A 20,127-nucleotide genomic window follows, 5' to 3' on the forward strand; every position below is an offset into this window, starting at 1 on the left:
TGCTGAAAAATCAAGGGAATTTTCTTCCCCTATGACAAATTCCTCCATGAAAATATTCTCCCACGCAACCCCCTCCCCCCTCCACCTTAAAAAATCACCCCTGAAAAAGTCTGTATACTTCCCAATAACCGTTACAATATGTAAACAATTGGCAAAGTTCATAACTTGCGGCCCTTCCCCGGGGACTGTGGGGGATTAAAGACATAGTTATTAGATATTTCTACCATGCCGAACAAAATGGCTATCTCAAAATTTTGATCCAGTGACTTTGGGAAAAAAATGAGCGCGGGAGGTGGCCTTGGTGCCCCCCATTTTTTGGCCACTTAAAAAGGACACTAGAACTTTTATTTTCCGTTAGACTGAGCCCTCTCGTGTCACTCTAGGACCACTGGGCCGATATAATCACCCCTGAAAAAAAAACAGATAAACAAATAAACACGCATCTGTGATCTGTCTTCAGGCAAAAAAAAATACAAAATTCCACATTTTTGCAGATAGAAGTTTGAAACTTTTATAGTAGGGTTCTCTGATACGCCGAATCTCATGGTGTGATTTTCAGTAAGGTTCTATGACTTTTAGGGGTTTTCCTCCCTATTTTCAAAATAAGGCAAATTTTCTTAGGCTCGTAACTTTTGATGGGTAAGACTAAATTTGATGAAACTTATATATTTAAAATTAGCATAGAAACTCAATTCTTTTGATACCTCTATTTATATCAAATGCCGTATTTTAGAGTTTCTGTTACTATTAAGGCGGGTCGCTCCTTACTACAGTTCGTTACCACGAACTGTTTGAAAAATTGCGCTACAATAATTTATGAAGAGACATTTGACAAAAGATAAAAAATATTAGGGATATTTGGATATACATAGTGCTTGGTCTGCTAAACATATATAATTTATTCTAAAGGCTAACAAGGGTAAGAGGCTGGGAAACATTATACAAGTGGAAGATGGCTGGAGATCATATTAAATATTGAACATGACAAACAACTTTACTTACTGAATCCTAATTTTCTACCTGCTTGAATTGGGGACCGACAAAAAAACTCTTTTCCGTTCTAATTCTTGTGTATCACGAACAGTTCCAGTGTGATAGTAGTGACCAATATTATGTCTAATATTTCAAAAGTCCTAGGACTACCTATTTTATGGTAAGAATAAAGCTGGATATTGTGAAAAAATAACAATGTAACTACATCTCACATGCTTTTCTGTAATATTTTGGTCTTTAGGAAATAGATTACAGAAAAAAGAACAGAGTGATATCCATAAAGAGAGGGGGAGGAAGAGAGTCTGATAGGACATTTTTTTCAGAAATGAAAGCTATGAACTTTTCAATGCAGCTGTCCTGAACAAATCAGGAAACTTAATGTTTTTTTCAATGCAAATGAGTAATATTTTTCTTATTTTTATTTTTATAGAAATCATTCTCCTTAACATTTACTTATTAATAAACGATTTGGTACGTACGAGTACCAATGAGTAACGAGACAAATCGCTGTAGCTCAAAAACTATTTACTTAATAATTGTAAGAATTTGGCCACTTCTCAACACAGTCCTCAACTATGTCTATTAGCTTATCCTACCATAGGGTCTGAACAGGCTGTTTGTGTCCTAGTAATAAGGTACCCCCGGTTAGTAGCCGAGTTTATTCATCCCTGACCATTAACGGGATGCCTGAGCTGTGCACCTCAAAACAGTAAACCAGCTGGCCTTTCGACTAGCCACACGCATGGCATAGTCGAATGCCAACACGCAGAGAGTTCCTTGAATCTAGGGACCTAGCGGTTGAAAGAAATTCCAACGTAACATCTAAATGGAGAAATGAATGGTATCAATAGTTTGTCATCTACTACGACGTTCTCGACTTTAAGCAACGCTTAAAATCGTAACCCACATCACCCAGACGAAATACTTTTTCATCCTAACCCACATCACCCAGATGAAATACTTTTTGGGAGTATGCTCCTGGAATGTAAGATCAGTGAAAGAAGAGACAACCCGCCAAGTCATTGCTAATGAAATGAAAAAAATTTAAGGGAACTATGACCTGCCTTTCTGAAATGAGTGTCGGAAGTGTCCTGTCCGATGGGATACCCATAGCAGAATCAGCAGAGAAATACCGATTTTTGAACTCGGAGTAAAGGCTTGTTCTGGACTTCACCGAGTGAGGCTCATGCTGAGTACTTCAGCCTAACGCACGCTTCTTGTTTGGGACCCTATTTTTTGGGCCCAAGCATAAAGGGTAATGCCCAATAAAAGCAGCTCAAGGGCGGTCTCTGGAAATCTTCTACCAATGTTGCTTGCGTTCAATCTTGCACACTAGTTTCTCAGAACATATTTCTAATGACGAAATCCACCGATGTTGTTACAACATCGACAGAATCTCAGACATCATCGAGCTCCACTGGTTTGGACATGCTTTACATCGTGCTGGCGATCACAGCATTAAAAAAATACTGTTCCCTGAGCCCCAACGAACATAGTGTAGAAGGTAATGAGGACAGTTTAAGAATAGGTGGAAGTTAGTTAAACATATTGTGTTTCAGGAGTCGTTCTTAAGAAATTGGGACAAACAGTCAGACTGTAGCGTAAAGAGCAACATATTGAAGAGGGGGCAACCCCTTCACATATGGAATGATTTCTGTCCGTTTTTCTAAATTTGCTCCTTACTTTCAGCTAAAAAAAACTTATGTTTTTTAATTTAATCTCTGATCGTTTTTCAAATTAGGCCGGTAAATCTGGCTCACTCTCCATAATATATTAGTTCCCCTCTCGGGAAACTTCTCCATAGAAAGCTCTTTCCACGTAAATTACACCTTTCCCTGTAAAATTCCTTCCGGACAATTCTATCCTCGCTGCAAATTCCCCGCCCCCTCCTGTAATATTTCTTGCAGAATATTCAGCCTGGAAATTCTCCTTAGCATACTTTCATTTGGAAAAAGACTTTAAATTCTAGTTGTTTCCCTAATTACTCCAGAAATTTACCCACTTGAGGAAATTATTTCTCGGAAATCCAAACAGGTTGAAAATTTCCTCAATACAATTCTCACTGAAGATCCTTACATGCAAAATGGAGTAGGCAAAGAGAAAGTAAGACAAATATAAATAATCTTGTATGGGAATTTTTTCAAACCTCCACAGTGTAAAATTTCTCCTAGAAAGTTCCCCCCACATGGAAAATTATCCCCAAGTAAAACCACCCCAAGTACGTAGTCTTACCCCCCCCCACCGAGAACTATCTGCATACTTCCCAATAAAAAATACTGGCCTATGCTGGCCACTTGTAATATATGACTACAATGCAGTCACTGCATTTACATTTGGTCGAACAAAGTTTGTATTAAGTGGAGAGTAAATTGTGCCAAACTAACTTTTGACTCAATACATACTAAGAACTAAATATAGAATTAGATTTGCTTATGCAGTATTTCAAATGCAATCCTTTAGTCTTCATTCTGTGTGTCAAGCTCATGCAGAAGTTTAGAGACTTGGTTTATGCATTTTAGTTTTGCTTTGAAAAGTTATGGTATTTTTATAACTTAATATCAAAATTTGATATCCACTTTGTATGTTGTGTTTGATTGGCTGTGATTGTATTTGAATTATTTGACTTGTGGTATACCCGAAATTAACTTTTGTTTTAACGTCACTTTGTTAATGCTTTTTTTGTTAGCATATTACCCAAATTCGGCCCCTTAGAGATTATGATGACCCTTTTGAATTAAAGTTTTTCGCCTTACTTATGTCAAACGACATGATCCTTAATATGGGGGTTTTGATAAATAATAAAATTATTGTTAATGAAAGGGTATTCTCAGAATAAGCAGTGTTTCGCCCAGGGGTGGATATAGAGCAAAATCTTGGAGAAGATTTTGCATGATATGCCTTTCACAGAGAGTGAGTAGCCTCTTGTATCTAGGTAATACTTTCCGTGCAACTATAGGCCTTTCACAGAGAGTGAGCAGCCCGACGTATCTAGGTAATACTTCAAGCGCTATTAAAAGCCTTTCACAGACAGTGAGTAGAACTATCTGGATATAGTATGAGTTATATGACAAATGTTAATATAAAAAAAAAAAACACTATGCATTGAGACAAAGGCAGTATTTCTGGGAACAGTCCTCGCTAACCATCTGGATATTTAGTGTGAGTTCTATGACAGATGGTCGTAGAAAAAAACAAGCTGGTACAAATTGAAGTCAATGGATTATTGTGTAAGTACTATCGCCCAATTGATTTTAACCTTGAGTGAGAGTATAAACGATGGAAAATGAGCCATTTTAATATCATTACTGGAATACTCTTTGAAAAGGAAACAGTTGTGTCTAATAAAAGAAATTTCGATACAGGTTCTGATACATCATTAGAACAGCTTAATAATCTTAGTATTTTCTTGTCGTAGGCTTAGTGGGGGGGGGACTGATGTTCCTACACTTTTGTTTTATCAAAAACACACATACAATTAATTTAGTTACTGAATTGTTGGTGACTGTCAGTCACTGAATTGTTTGTGACAGTGTGACATGTATCATCTTTCACTTAAAAAACTCCCCTCCCTACAACATATTCTTAAAATTTTGAATCCAACTAATGGATTATTTTTTTATTTGGGCCTTCATAACACTAGTAGTGGTACAATAGAAAAGATGAATACGACGGGTCCCCCGATAAACCCACTTTTTTTATTGTGAACATTCAAGAAATGGATACAAGTATTGTCATAATGAACATGGCAGGGGCCCCACATCCCCCTCTAGGGACCCAATGCCCTCTCCCTAACCTCTTTACCACCCCACAACCTTTTTTTCAACTTAGGAATTTTCATCATCTCTTTTTTCTAGCAATTATTCTTCTATTTTCTTTCATTTATATAGACAGTGAAGGGAACGCAAATGATTAATAATTTTTTTTTTATTCTAGGAAGATGTATATTCACATCAATTGAAAGACCAAAGAATGATGATGAATTTTATTTTGAAGATTTTCTTGGGGTAGATGGCGGAGCGGGATTTTTTTATTTAAAGCTTAGGAAAGGATAGTTCCCAAAATATTCTAGCATATATGCTTGGGGAACATAGACAATCAGTACAAAGAAAGTATCGATTTCAGTAATTTGGCATCTTTAGGGGTTCCCTGTTGCACTAATCACCTTCATTGAAAACCTTGCCTTCACAGGATGCATGTTATTTATGTTTTATGTACATTGAATGCATAGAACTTTGCATAATAATTAATAAAAGATCAAAACATTTTCCTTATCCCTGTGGTCTTGTTAAAGTTTATTAATGGGCAGTAGAATGCAGGGATCCCATTTCCGTCTTGCTATACGCCTTTCACAGAGAGTGAGTAGCCCCTCGATTCTAGGTACGACAAGAAATGTGAGGATGGAGAACGGGACCAAATAAAAATGGGTTTTATATTCATTGAGGACACCGTCAGTTGTTAATGTAAAAAATTGAGTTTATATCACCTATGAACACCCCTCCGCCTCCAAAGATGTTAACTTATTTGGTCATTTTTTCCCATTGCTGCAATCAGTCGAATGCTGTCAGGAAGAAAAGAACGTTTGACTTGTCACTATTGTCTCATTTGTCTTTCTGCATTTCAATTAGAACAAACTTTAAAAGACAATATGAAACATTGCAAGCTTCTTGGCAGCCAAAGGGTAGAAATTCTGGCTGGAGAAAAGGCTTTTTTTAGAATTTAAAAATTTACGAAATTCCCTTTTAAGAGTGATAAAGTAGCTTTAGATTATAGAGGGACACTACTGGATGTATATGACCCATCACAGCCAAATATATTCTAAGAACATAAACTTGTAGCTGTTCCCAATGCGCATACTTAACAAGATTCAGCAAAAAATGCAATTGGTAGAGTTTTTTGAAACTATAGGTGAGGTGGGTAACATGGAAAAAATGCTGGTGGTTCTAACCAAAACAGTAAAAGAGTCCATTTCAAAAATGCGTCATACCATCTATTGTCATTATCAGAGGAGGAACAATGTGCTCTGCAATTGAGATCAATTTGTTGAGTTTGTATTGGTATTATTTCCAAGAAGTATGCTACCCAGGACCATAATAATATTTTTTCCTTAATTGAAAAGGAAAAAGTAACTTTGGAAGATGTCCCATAATACTTGCTATTTAAAAATTAAACAGCAGCTCTTTCTTCCGGTTTTAACACACAATTTCAAATTCGAATTGAAGTATATGCTACTAGCAATGGCGCAACTTCAAAGAAATGGAGCTATAGATAATGTATGGGTGCAAGACTGCTTTTCTTACAATATCATACCTAAATCATCGGAAAAGTTACTTGGAATTTACTTTGGAATTTATTAGAAACATGTTGAAGCCAGCGTTAAGTACAAGAAAGAAAATTTCTTTTTAGATTCCTTCAGCTTTTCTGCGAAATCTTTGAGTGAATTGATTCAAGCCCAGAAAAACGATGAAGATTGCAACACTTTCCCCCTTCTCAAGCAACGAATTCTAAATGAATTGTGAGGTTTGTTAACGGTCAAAAGTGTGTACCCTTATAATCATTTTAGCTCCACGTTGAGATTCAATGAGGAGAATATTCCCTCAATCAAATCATATTACGAAAGTCTGAAAGATCATAGGTGCACACTTGATGAATATAACTTTGCTAAAAAGATGTGGCAGAGGGAGTGTGTAAAAACGGGTTTGCCTACTGCAAGTTGTATTTGTCAGGTGATATGCACGTTCTGCTGGACAATGTGTGTAAAAATGCGGACAAAATTTACGAGAAATTTTGTTTTGATCTAGGGTATTATTAAATCACTTCTCATATGGTAAAGGACCTCATCCTAAAGATTAGCTGGAAAAGATCAGACTCATTACTGATATGGATCAACATTTGTTCATTGAGAAGTCAATGAGGGATGGGTACGTTTTTCATGGGAATTTTATCTTGGAAATTGATTCAACTGAAGTGAAGACAGGAAAAAATTTAGATGCACTATTCCTTGATGTGAATTCCTTATATCTCTCGGCTATGTCTTATTAAGCTCTACCAAGCTGAAACTGTAAATGGATCAGTGATTCTTCTACTCCCAATATCCCTGACGTTCGAAATACTGAAAAGAATTGGTCGGTTGGGTGTTTTATTGGAAATTGAAGGGGAGACAGCAGAGCAACTTCATTATTCGGAAAAGGTTTTTTGTTTTTCCATACATTTGTAGACATATTTCTAGGGACCCTTTGAATCTTAGCAACAAATATTTGGTGGAAAGGAGAATGCGTTGGAAACCTTCAAAACAAAAACTTAATGCCGACCTTATTGCCGACTACCTGCCACCATTCGGTGTTACAATAGATGTAAAATAACGGTTTCAAGGTGACAAATTTTCATAAAGCCCTCCAATTCAGTCAAAAATATTATTTGAATATGTTTGTTGACACTTTTTTCAAGAAACTCTTCAAAGAGAAAACAAAGGTCAAAAAAGAAATCTAAAAACTCCTTTTTAATCCGGCTTTTGGTAAAGTGTTCGAAAGCGTTCACAATAGACGAAAGCGTCGTTAGGACGATGTAACTGATCCCGATTAATTTGCGCGAAATATTGCCGATCCTTATTACACTTCCTTCACAACCATTGGCCCAGAGATTGTACTATCCAATAGAAAAAAAGAAACATATTAAATAAAAATATTGCCAAAAGTGGTGCCATCCTGGGAATTTCAAAAAAGCTTATTTTTGGATTTTACTACAATGTGGCTAGGATTATTGGATCAGGATTCATGACAATTTGAAAATGGAATAGCTGATTTTTTATTTTCAAAAACTCATGGTGTAATTGTTTTGGACTTGTCTGGCACCCAAGATATGAGTTAGAACACGGAATGTAGGCTTATAGTGAACATTTAGCGACGCTTTGACTGAAAGCATCACATTAATATACTGAGTCTATTTGAAACCTATTGGAGATAACCCCCCCCCCCCGAAGGCAGTGTTCTATTAGACTTGAGACCATGAAAACAAATCAAATGATTGATGTATACTTTAAATCATTCATGTCCAGCTGCAAATCCTATTCCATACCCTCGAATTTCCTTGAAAAAAATTCGAAATGATAACCATACCATTATCATTGTTAACAGTAACCCGTCGAATTTAATAAATACTGGTCACTGGCTGTGTATATCTCAAACTAGGAAATATATTGAATTTTTTATTCTTCCTGGCCTTCCATATACATTGTACACCCCTCATATCAAGACCTATATTGAAATCAAGGGGGCATCTATTGTACGAAACCGGAATAGAGTACAAGATTTGACTACCATAAGCTTTGGCTTTCATGCATTGTTTTACTTTACTTTATTTTCCGATGTCGTGGCTATACCTACGGCGAGTTTCTCAACATTAACTTGGATAATCCTTGTCTGAATGATTTCATAGTAGAAAACGCCCTCTCCTACTTATATAACATTGATTTGAATTCCTTAAGAAAAAAGTGTTATAATAATGTTTGTAAATTTGTATATATATATATATATATATATATATATATATATATATATATATATATATATATATATATATTTATATATGTATATATAAATAATATATATATATATATATATATATATATATATATATATATATATATATATATATATATATATATATATATATATATATATATATATATATATATATATATATATATATATATATATATATATATATATATATATATATATATATATATATATATATATATATATATATATATGTATATATATATATATATATATATATATATATATATATATATACTAACTAAGGTCTGAAATAATAAACTAATAAACTAAAGGTCTGTTTGGGGTTTTGTTCTAATCATAGTGGGGTAAGTATTTTCCCATTGATCATATTTATCTTTGTGACAATTGGAGCATAGGAAACCTCCAGTGTTAGAGTCACAAATCACTTCAAGAAAGGAATCACAACCTTTAATTTGCAGAGCATATTCTCCATGTAATTGACATGGATTGTATAATCTATACTTTTCGTCGTCAACACTTGTGTAATTCTCACAAGACGATCAACTACCCAACACATACAAATATAGTGGACATGTGTGGAGCATTTTGTCACTGCTGACTCTCACACTTCAAATTAGAAAGTAACATCTGATCAAGAACGAATGTTTTTTTCACTTCTAGAGAGAGGTGGAGAAATCAAGCAAAATCTCTCTTAAAATCACTTAAACCTGTTAGGACAGCATTTTTTTTAATTGTAAATTTATTTGTTGATCTCATGAAAAAGGAGAGTGAAAATCGTTTTGATAGAGTCTTCAATTAACAAAAAACTTAAAGTCTAATTAGTGTTCAAAATCAAATCTACAATATCATTTTTTCCAATAAGTATGTCAATCAATTGAGTTAATGCGTTTGGCCCACCACAAACAAGCTTCATACCATAATCCAAAGCTAAAATCATCTTTCATAATAACGTCAAGCAATTTTTGAGAAAATATTTTCCTTGCCGCTAATAACTTTTGAAACTAATAATTTAGATTCAAACCTTTTTCTAAATTCAAAAGAATCGACATTATTTTTTTTCTCAAATCCATTCTTTTTTATCCTGACACTTCCACTGCTGGTTACAAACCAGCTAGCAAACTCCATGGAAGAAGATCCTTTTTACTTCGAGTACTCTTTCGTTGCCTGTTGGCTCTGTAGGGAGAGGAGTAGCCACCAACTAAAATATCTAACCAGAAAACAAAATAAAACTTTATAAAACAGTTTTATTTTCAGAAATATAATAATAGACTAGCATAAACATTTCATTCTTTTTTAACAAGGTGAGCCAATTCATTGTCTTCAATGTGCTTCATGAATGCATTAAATCCATGCTTTAGTCTGGATATATGCAATATATTCACTTTTGCCTCGAAACATAATTGTTCTTCCAACTTAAATTTACTCAATGATATAGCATATCTGCCAAACATTTCATTTCACTCAAATGTTAGTCGACAATTCTTAGCTATTTGGACTGCTACATTAGAGACTCTTGTCTTCATATTATCACTGTCCAATCCTTTAAGTTGCAATAGTGTAAAACCATTTTAATAGAAGAACGTTTTTCGAATAAGACTTGAATCAATGTATAGTAATCAAATGTCTCTATGGAACAGCAATACTAACTCTCTATCAAATATATATGTCTTCACTCAAGGTCAAAGAAAGTTGTTACACAATAGCCCAAGTAGCTACCTATTCAATCTTTGTGTAAGGCGTATAGCAACACACAAAGTATTACCTATATACGAGTGGCTAGTATAGCAGTAAGCAAAGTATTACCTAAGTGCAAGGGGCTACTGAATCTCTGTGAAAGGGGTACAGCAGCACGCAAAGTATTAATTAGATGCAAGGGACTACTCACTCTCTGTAAAAGGCGTAGGGCTACTCACTCTATGAAAGGTTTATAACAGCACGCAATTGAGATACTTGCTTTCTACTATGGGCCCTTTGGTTTTGAGACGGTCAGCCAGCGCTCAGAATCAAAAAAATATGTTTAAGGTATCGATTCACCTCATGATTCTTGTTAAGGACTGGGTATAGTTTCATTACTTAATATTTGTCGTTCAATTGAATTTAACTTTTCTTCTCGGCCAATTGTAAATTTAAAGAGTTAAAGAAAAAAAACTTACCATAAATATGATATCTCCCTCGAAATGACCTTCAAATGAAAGTAGAACACGAATTAAAAAATGTTTGAGACAACATAAGAGGTATAACACAACTTATTAGCTCACAAAATTATATCACTAATAAATGAAAAATCATCCGAAAAAAATCACAGCACAAATCATTTTTATAAGCCCAAATCACAAATAAAAATAATCATTTTGAAAGGACTTTTTCAGTTCCTTCTCCCTCCTGCTATTATCTAGTCTAATTTTCTGTAAATACGCATGCTTCAAATTTCAGCGCTTGACATACTGAGACCTGAGGACAGAAAAATTTCCCCATTTGTGTTGATTTGTTTGTCTTGGGTTAGAAAATATCGTTTTCAACGTTAGTAAACTTTTAAAAAATCTGACCCTCAATTAAAAAGTATTTATCTCATAGTGAAAAATTTAAAACAATTGCTATCCCTTGTCAAACAGGGGAAAAATCTGGCATTTCCAGCATGCCCATTTGAAGCCTTTACATCATTCTGGTTGTTTGCGCCCAGCAGCATTTTTCAAGTCACAGAATTCCAGTAAGCACAGTGATGTCCTTACTTGTGCTGGAGTGTTTCTTTTGTTTTTAATGCTCAAGACACGGTTCTGAATTTTGCCCTATTGTTATTCCTTCTTTTTATATTGATGCTCTACCTCTTTGCTTCCGGAATTAAGCACAATCTCGGAAACATTATAACGAAAATCGATGAGCTGTTTTATATCACCAGAAACCGTTGGGAGATGGCCCTTCCACTAATTGAACGTATTTGCTAGTGCTAAATCAACAAAACAATGATAAAGAGGCAACTTTCACTTTTTTGTTTTGTTTTGGGTTTTGAAACGACAATAGCTTACAATGCAGTCCACAAGGTTTGAGAAAAGCATAGTACATTGCTTGCTAACAAGTCATGTACCTGGAGATCGTATCCCAAAGTGGTGGCTACCTGGTAGAGTTGGAAAGTAAGAATGAGCCATGAGAAGCTGGCAAGTATACAATTCTTCTGTCTAAAGGACTTACGGTTGTCGGGGACTTACTGCTTCAGAGTTAATATACCATGGAAGTTATCATCTCCACATCTAGGGAGAAGTTCCTGCCACAGGGTGAGTACAGACTGATATTCTTGAAGTTTTTAAGGACTGGACGCACCATCAGGTTGCAAGTCTGTTTTTTTTTTCTTTTTCGTCGTTTGTAACTAATGGATCAGTAACAAACTTCAGATTTATTCGGATCATGAAGAATCTGTTTTAATTTACTGTTTGCAATATGGCTTATGACTGAAACTTTCTAGAGCAGTTCATGCAGATACAGGGAAACTTGAAGCTCCCCATTCAGATTACAACCCTATCTTGAGCTCTCTTTAAAATAACATTCAAGTTTTATGGTTGACCAATTGACAGTTGTAATTCACACAAAGTGATACGGTCAAAAATCTCGCAAAGTTATACTGCAAAAAGATTTGTTCCAGACCCCAGTTATCATGGATCTGTAAATGAACTGGAACTATTCCTAAGGGTGACGATGACCATCAACCATTGGGACTCTCTCCGAGACATCTCCACTGGTACTTCGTCGGCCTTTAATCCCTTAGCACGTGTTACTAGAGGTAAATCAGGGTCCCATTCATCACTTTGAATGTCTAGAAGAACAGTACAGCCGCTTGATGACGGGATGACTACATCAGTTGGCTCATCATCGGAGTTCGAGGAATACGGAGAGTTATTTTCGATCCATTTGTCGCTATCTCCTGAATCAGAGATATTGAGGTCGAAAACAGTTTTTACGAGACTTTCAATTTCTTTTCTTCGATTTCCTTTCGATTTCTTTAAATTTACGATGTTAGTTTAGTTATCCTACGCAGATTAACTTTGATTGCATCCGAAGTTTTTTATCGATTATGAACAGGGGCATTGCATTTATAGAAGATATATTTAAAAAAAAAAACTTGTTATAACTCTTTTCAACGACAAACTAACTTTACTTCCATTATGGCTAGGCTACCTAGGGTAGCATTCAGATAGAAAGCAAAAACCATAATATACGACAGAAACAATCAGATATCATAGGCACATAAGATGATACAACATGCATTGGTAAGATAAAGGATCTTAATATTATAGGAAAACTAAAAAAAATTTTGGCTTGGAATCAACTAAAAGATATTTAAAAAACTAAAAGATATCTTTCTCAATTACTCTATTGAGACACTGTCTACAGATTGGACATGAAGTTTTTAGGAGTCTCCATTATAGCCATCCGATCACTGGTAACTGATAAAACTGTCTATGTAAGCTTTAGACTTAAAAGATTTGCTTACACACAAGAAATTCTTTACAGGAGCGTCCACAGATATGGACGGTCAGTCTCTGGAGGTTAGAAATTTTACTTATGAAACTTAATTTTCAAGTAATTTCTTATTTCTTGTTAGAAACTAAACCTATCAGCAATATTTTGCGTGGCCTTTCGTTTGCACATTTAAATATCCTTTAGCAAGGGGTTATTTTTGGCAGTTGTGCTGATTTCATTCAAAACTTTAAGTGCACTTTAGTTTGGTGTTTATCATTTTTTTTTTCGCATCATAGCGCATTGCAATTTTTGTTCGTTCTAGCATTTATTTTTTGGATTGGCATCTTAAATATTTGACCTCAAATATTTGAATATAAGCTTTAGTTGTATCAGCAGCTTGGCCAGATGTGTAAGGTATGACTGACAAGAGGTACAATACACGTAAATCAGAATAGGGGGTGGGGGTAAGGGCTGAAGGTCCCTATTTATGGCTTTCCATTCATTCAGATTGAATTTTAAAAGGATTTGACGTGTCCCCATTTGTGAAACATGCTCTTGACACTTTTCTTTCATTTTGGACACAGACATTGCGCAGTTACTCTTAGATTTGCAATTTGGAAGCTCAAAACTCTTAAATACCAGCTCTTAGGGGGAAAGTGGGCAATGGGTTGAAAAGACCCCAAGACCTGCGCTTGTGACTGTTCCAGCATAAATATTGTACGACCTAATACGACCGTAATTTCAAAAAGATACAACTTGTCCACATGTGTGTTAAAATACATCTATGAAGCACATTGTTTCATAAGGGTTATTTGCATGGGTATTATTGAGTTGGGTCTCCTACTCCTGGAGCTGGAATTAGAAAGTTGCCCGTAAAATACTTTATTTGGGCCTTCCGACCGTTTTTATTAAAAGGGCTATTTTGAAATCTTGATGTGTTAGACTACTGGACTGACAGAAAATAATTTAATAGGTCCCAATATAGACTTAAATTTTACTCAATTTCTTTATTTCACTATTTACCAATCAAATTTATTTGAAAAAAGCAAAAGATGACACAAGACACTATAAGTTCAATTGATAAGCAGAAGTATTTCCTTTTTTTAACAAAAAAGACGTAAACATGATAAGGTGGATTTTGTAACTTTGTTCCCACTATTTAAAACATGATCTGATTATTGACTAATAACTAATACATCAATCACTGTCAGTTTCAAACTTACCGGACAATTCATCGGGGTTTTTTGTTGGCTGGATGATTACCCTCTGAGAATCCATGTGTTTGTCAGGTGGACGACCGATAGACTAGTAAATAAAGAAAAAAAACACTGAATAAAACACACTATAAATATAAAAATAAATAATGCTCAAATAATGCATCCAGTTTTAATTTCCTGGATTGTAATTTAACGACAGATTTCCGTACATGAGGAATTAATGGTTTATTGGTGAAAATGTTGTGTTAAAAAGTGACAAGTGATATTAACAAGTGACTAATTTTCTCCATGATCCATTGAAACTATTGGGAAGAATCAATACTCATATTCTAGTGAAAACAAAACTACTGATAATACTTGCCCACCTTCCTTATGGGGGTAAATATCCAGTTAGAGCCCTTGTCCTGGTCCATTACTATCTCAAAATTAAAAGGGAAAAGTTTTTCAAACTTTTCCTGGTAACGAACCGTAAGTAAAGAGTGATGCAGCTCAATGCTTAATCAAAACTCTAAGAAATAGAGCCTTGAGAACAGTACTTGCAAAAAAAGAATCGAATTTTGATACTTTTTCGCAATATAAAAAAAATCATCAAGTTTAATTTAACACATTTAAAGTTACAAGCCTCAGAAAACTTGCCCAATTTTTGAATAGGAGGGGAAAATACTCCCAAAATATCAAGTGATTTTAATGAAAGACACGCTATCAGATTAAGCATGTCAGAGAATCAAACTGCAGAGGTTTGAAGCTTCTTTGTACAAAATATGGAATTTTGCCTTTTTTTCCAGATAAAAGATCATGGATGCGTATTTTTTTCTCTTTCCAGAGGTTATTTTTATCGAATCAGTGATCCTAGAAAATCGGCAGAGTCTCATTTAATCGAAAATCAGAAATTCTAGTGCCTCTTTTAAGCGACCAAAAATATCGGAGGACAGCTTATCTAAAATCTAAAGGCTACAGGACAACTAACCTCCACTACCAGACCCTTTTTTCCCCAAGGACATCCAATCAAAATTTAGAGATAGCCATTCGGTTCAGCATAGTTAAAAATGTCCAAAAACTATACATTTGGGGATAGCAAGACCCAACATAACCCTTGGGAAATGACCTTTAAATTATGCAATTAGTCCATTGTTCACACACAGTATTTGCTAGTGAGAAATGTACAGAAATCCTTGCGGTCCTGTGGGAGGGAGATTTTCTGTGAGGGGGAAAGTTTCCGGGAGGATTTTTCCAGGAGAAAGTTTACACTCGGACGAGGATTTCCTGGCGTAATTTGAAAAACGGTCAAAATTGAATTTAAAAAACATGACATTTCCACTGAAAAAAAGGAGCAACATTAAAACATAAAACGAACAGAAAGTATTCCGTATATATGGGGACCATCACTTCCATAACCATCGCTCTTTGAGCCAAAGGTTTACCTTTTGTCAGAATTGTTTAAGAAAAACCGTTCAAACATAAAGGTCGTTGAATTTGAGTACGAAATGTTTTTAAAGAACTTGAAGATTTTAGCGTAAATAGTAAGGATTAAGGAAGTGGTAGTACCCCTTATGCACAGAATAATTTCTGGTACATACTTTCAGCTGAAAAAACTTGTTTTTTAAATTTATTTAACATAGAAAAGATTATATATTAGAAATCCAACAATGATGTTTTATGTAGTAGACCGGTTTTGGCAAGTGTGAATGATCCTCATCAGTACAGTGACTTTAGTACTAGTGTTAGTGATGACCAGTCACAATTACCGAAACTGGTTATTTTGAATAAGTAACGAATGCCATAAGCCTTTAGGCTATCCTGTATAAACATTTAAGCTGTTAAAGTATAACATTATAACGTAAGAAGGTTTTTAATTGCATGTTTGCTAAGTAAAACATAAGAAATGACGACCATGATCGTGATAAATTCACAAAATATGCCTCAGGAGCTGAAAAAGCCAGAAAAGGTAAAAGGACTGAAGGGTTTACAAAAAGTCTAGAAGGAGCGCTGAAAAATTCATCGTTCAGTCAAGACCTGATAAAAAGTATGATGCCTCTTCAGCTTAAACAATGAATCGCAAGTAAGTGAAAAAAACCGTCTCATCCCGATTGTTTGTAAGATGGAGCCTGAACACTTTTCCCAACGCTGGATGTGATAGACAAACACAGAGTCAAGAATCTATAGAATCAAGTTGTAATGAAAACGTTCACTTAGTCTGAGGACAAGGAAAGAGAAGTATCAGTTAATCGCATTAGTTTTGATACAAGCAATATTGTGAATAATTTTGATTGTGATCTTGCTTCTTGCGGAGAAACAGATTGCTGGAATTGCTTCCTAATCACAGAAAAGCGACACCCATTAAAACGTTTCTTTTATTTTTAATTTTTAAATTGAATTCCAAAACTCTAACCTCTACTTACTACAGATACTCCGTCTGGGTAGTAAGTCATGGTTTCACTTACCATGATCCAAAGTTTCACTATTAGAAGGATGGGAGACACTAATTATTGAAATAACTTAAATTACCATTGTTAAAAATCCTTTATTGGACGTTATAGTCCCCTTGCCTTGGAAAAAAGCATAACCTCATTTTTGGATGGCTAGTATTAATTGAATTTTTGTTTATCTTCTACTTTTGTTTTCACGGGGCCACTTATACAAAACGTATGGTCGTAGAAACACGAAAAACAGCATCATGTAAAAGCTAATGTCGCAGATTTCTTATGAACTGCGTCTTTGGTAGCATTTTCATAATAGACCGTTGTAATCGCCTTCGTTGAAAACTTTTGAGCAGATATTTACTGTAAGTACTGGGGAAGAATGGTTTTAAATAAGAAAAACAGATTTGTATTGTTTTACCTGAATTATTAGTTAACATACTAGCCTAGTTGAACATATATTGAAAAAAAAAGAAAATAACGTCCTTCAATTATTAATTTGATCAGATATGAATTTTACCACTTATATCGCTCAGAAGGATTCCCGTGATAATATTTAGCTGATCTTTGGATTCACATGTGATGATTTTAGAAAATCCTACCTATAATGGCCGACCGACACAAATTCTTAGGAAAATAAGAGCGAGGCTAGAACCAAAAAATTCATTTAATGCAATATTTTAGCATTACTCGGATTTACATTTGTTGTTAGACTTAACCTAAGTTAGATTGAGAACTTGTTTTCGTGTTTATTGTGTGTTTAAAAATAAGATCTTATTAACAAATAAAAAAAATTTTCTGAGGGAAATAAAGATGACAGTTCTAACTTAAAACAAACGAGATTATATTTTTTTTTTCTCTGTCTATGTAACATACATCTGTAAAAATAGCTCCAATAAAAGGCCTATTGGTATTTCCCTGTATTTGTAGAACGATGCAAAAATAACTCGTTTCTGAAAACACAAAAACCAAGCAAAACAGGATATTCTTTTAGGAGTAAAAATTTCGTAAGTAGTTTGCAAAAAATAGAATAAAAACTAATTTAAGTGACTCCCCTAATAGGCCTTTACCGTCTGGGATATCAATAATTTTTAGCATACAATTAGATACTCTCAAAAGTCAGGAAAAATAGGAATCGTATTTCAGTAACCGAAAAATTACTGAGCAGCATACAAAAAAAGTAGACTGATTTATAGTGCAGCTCAATAGTTTTATGACTGGCACAGGCAGTAGCCTAATTAATAGATCATTGTATACACCCCCAGAAATCCAAATTTTGCTGCTGAAGGTGCAGACATTTTCAGCTATAATGCGAATTAGTGAAGCTAGTCTATAGCCCCACCTCATACTCAGTTGACCTTCATTGCATATTTGACGACAAGTTGATCGTGAGATGTTCATTTTAAATCCAGACAAGACCCATTCATTTAGCAATGCGTATTTTTCAAGGTTTGCATGATTAGTTACTAGTCAAAGGAAGTCATACCCACACAAAAATAAATAATAGTAAAATATTAAGAGGCTGTGTTTTTCAACTTATAAAACGCAAAATATCATAAGACCCTTATATTTCTGCTATACAAGAATCACGCATTGTTTTGTGTTTTCAGTATAGCCGTAATTTAGGATAATTTAAAAATAGAGAAATCATCAGAACCTCAACTATTTTAGCTATTTTGAAACATATACATTGCACCTTTTAAAGGTTCAAAGTCACTCTTTGCCTCTACCCGAAAAATACTGTTTTTATTTCTTATAATACCACTAGCCCTTGTGAAGGAATGGATAAGCAAAAGAAATACACAGTTTTAAAAAATCATCGATTATACCTCTTATTAGAACAATAGTGTCTGCTTATTGGGGTTTTTGCCTATAACTGAAGTTCTTTGATGTGAAATTTCGTGTTTTTGAGAGCTGTTCGAGTAGTTTTCTTGTTTGTTGATTATTTTCTTCCTTTTTGTAAAGGTGGTGGAGCATTAGCTTATGCAGTTTTGTCTTTTATTTTCTCAGTATACTTTTACTCTTTTTGTTGTTATTTCATTTAATCTATTTGCTTTTTATCGTTACAGGTTTTTTAAATTCATCAATTCCATTAAATTGAAGGACAAACCACATTCAGAGTCAAGAATGATTTCAAGCTTTTGTGAAAACGGTATCTTCTTTACGACACCACTGATTTTTTCAAAAATTTTTTTTCTTCGAAAAGAAAAATTTACTTTCAAAGAAAAAAAATGTACTTGCTTCTATACTTTGTTCCATGGGTTTTTGATAAAAAAAAAAAATTAATGTTTCATACGTAGTTCCATTTCTATCCAAATGAATATTCAAACGTTTAATTGTTCTCGATTATCTCCTTAAATTCTTAAAAGTTTGTTTGAGCAGAAATAGAAAAAAAAGATGAACTTACCATCCCATCAGTCCAAAGTATAACATTTAACAAAGAGAAAAAAATGCTATTAAACTGTTTCATTGCTGAAAACGAATGTTGTATTGTAACTATAACCACAAACACTAATTTTTAGAATTCGTTTACTTCTTCTTTTATTGCGTACGTTAACCTCTTCTAAAGAGATAACAAAAAAGTATTCCCAAGTTATCAATTAAAAAAACCTGAGATAAAGAAACTTCATGGATAATTAATTGGAAAATGTATTAAAGTGTCACCTAAAATCGCCTACAACCGTATAAAGAAAGTATACACAAACCGTTAAAATTGACAGGCAAAAAGAAGAAAGAAGTATTGATATTATTAAACAAAAAAACAAGTTTTTTGAAAAGAATGTAAAGAGCAACACTAAAACTTTCATGTATGGAAAATGTTTTTTTTTCTTTTAAGTTTTAATGTTGCTATTTATATTTACTTGAAAAAAAACGTGTTTCTATTCATCTGACGGTTATGCACCAGTCTCTAGGCTAAGAGAACTCTAATGCACAGTAACATGTTTTCTTACGAAATAAAATCAAATCTTGTTTCATGTATTTACAATTGAAGCCAAGAGTGTTACTATTCTCTTTCTTTCGGGATAGGACTGTGGAATTTTTTGAAAAAAGAGGGGGAAAATATCCTGACCGTATTTTATTTACAGCTAAAACTAAAATAGTAAAAATTTCTATTGGGGTTGCGTGAATAGTTTTTAAAAGGTATTTTCGGTAAAATTCTAGTTAATTGACTTTTTGCTATCTCGGAAAAGGGTTAGGTTAGGAAAATGAAACATTCAGGGATGAATCTACAGACTAAAGTATCTCCCGGGAAGGTATTTTGACTACCAACCGCAACTACCTCAACTCCTTCTCCCTCTAGAGGGCCTGACCTTTGATGACCTTTAAAAATATGTGTGTTATAAAAGTGAAACCTCGCAAAATAGATCTTCTGCATAATTGAAGTCCAACAAAATTGTTTTCACCTTCTTAACTTTGCTCAGTTCCATTTTATAAGGTTTTAAAGATATGCAAATACATTTCCTAAATTTTGAAAAAAAAAACATTTATATGGCTCAAAATTCTACTCAA

The 20,127-nt window shown here is 34.2% G+C and overlaps 1 protein-coding gene across 1 annotated transcript in view; it reads right to left on the reverse strand.

The window, feature by feature from the left end:
* LOC136029308 (hatching enzyme 1.2-like) overlaps positions 1-19,176 on the reverse strand; it is a 103,646-nt gene extending 84,470 nt beyond the window's left edge. The window contains exons 1-3 of the mRNA XM_065707578.1: positions 19,025-19,176; positions 14,207-14,288; positions 10,685-10,713 (exon numbers count right to left, since the gene is read on the reverse strand). Coding sequence (XP_065563650.1) covers positions 10,685-10,713; positions 14,207-14,288; positions 19,025-19,087 — 174 coding nt within the window. The 5' untranslated portion in view covers positions 19,088-19,176. The remainder of the gene's footprint in view (positions 1-10,684; positions 10,714-14,206; positions 14,289-19,024) is intronic.
* Between the last annotated feature and the right edge of the window lie 951 nt (positions 19,177-20,127).

The sequence above is a fragment of the Artemia franciscana genome, chromosome 1 (genome assembly GCF_032884065.1).
Source record: "Artemia franciscana chromosome 1, ASM3288406v1, whole genome shotgun sequence".
In the NCBI taxonomy this organism is placed as follows: domain Eukaryota; kingdom Metazoa; phylum Arthropoda; class Branchiopoda; order Anostraca; family Artemiidae; genus Artemia; species Artemia franciscana.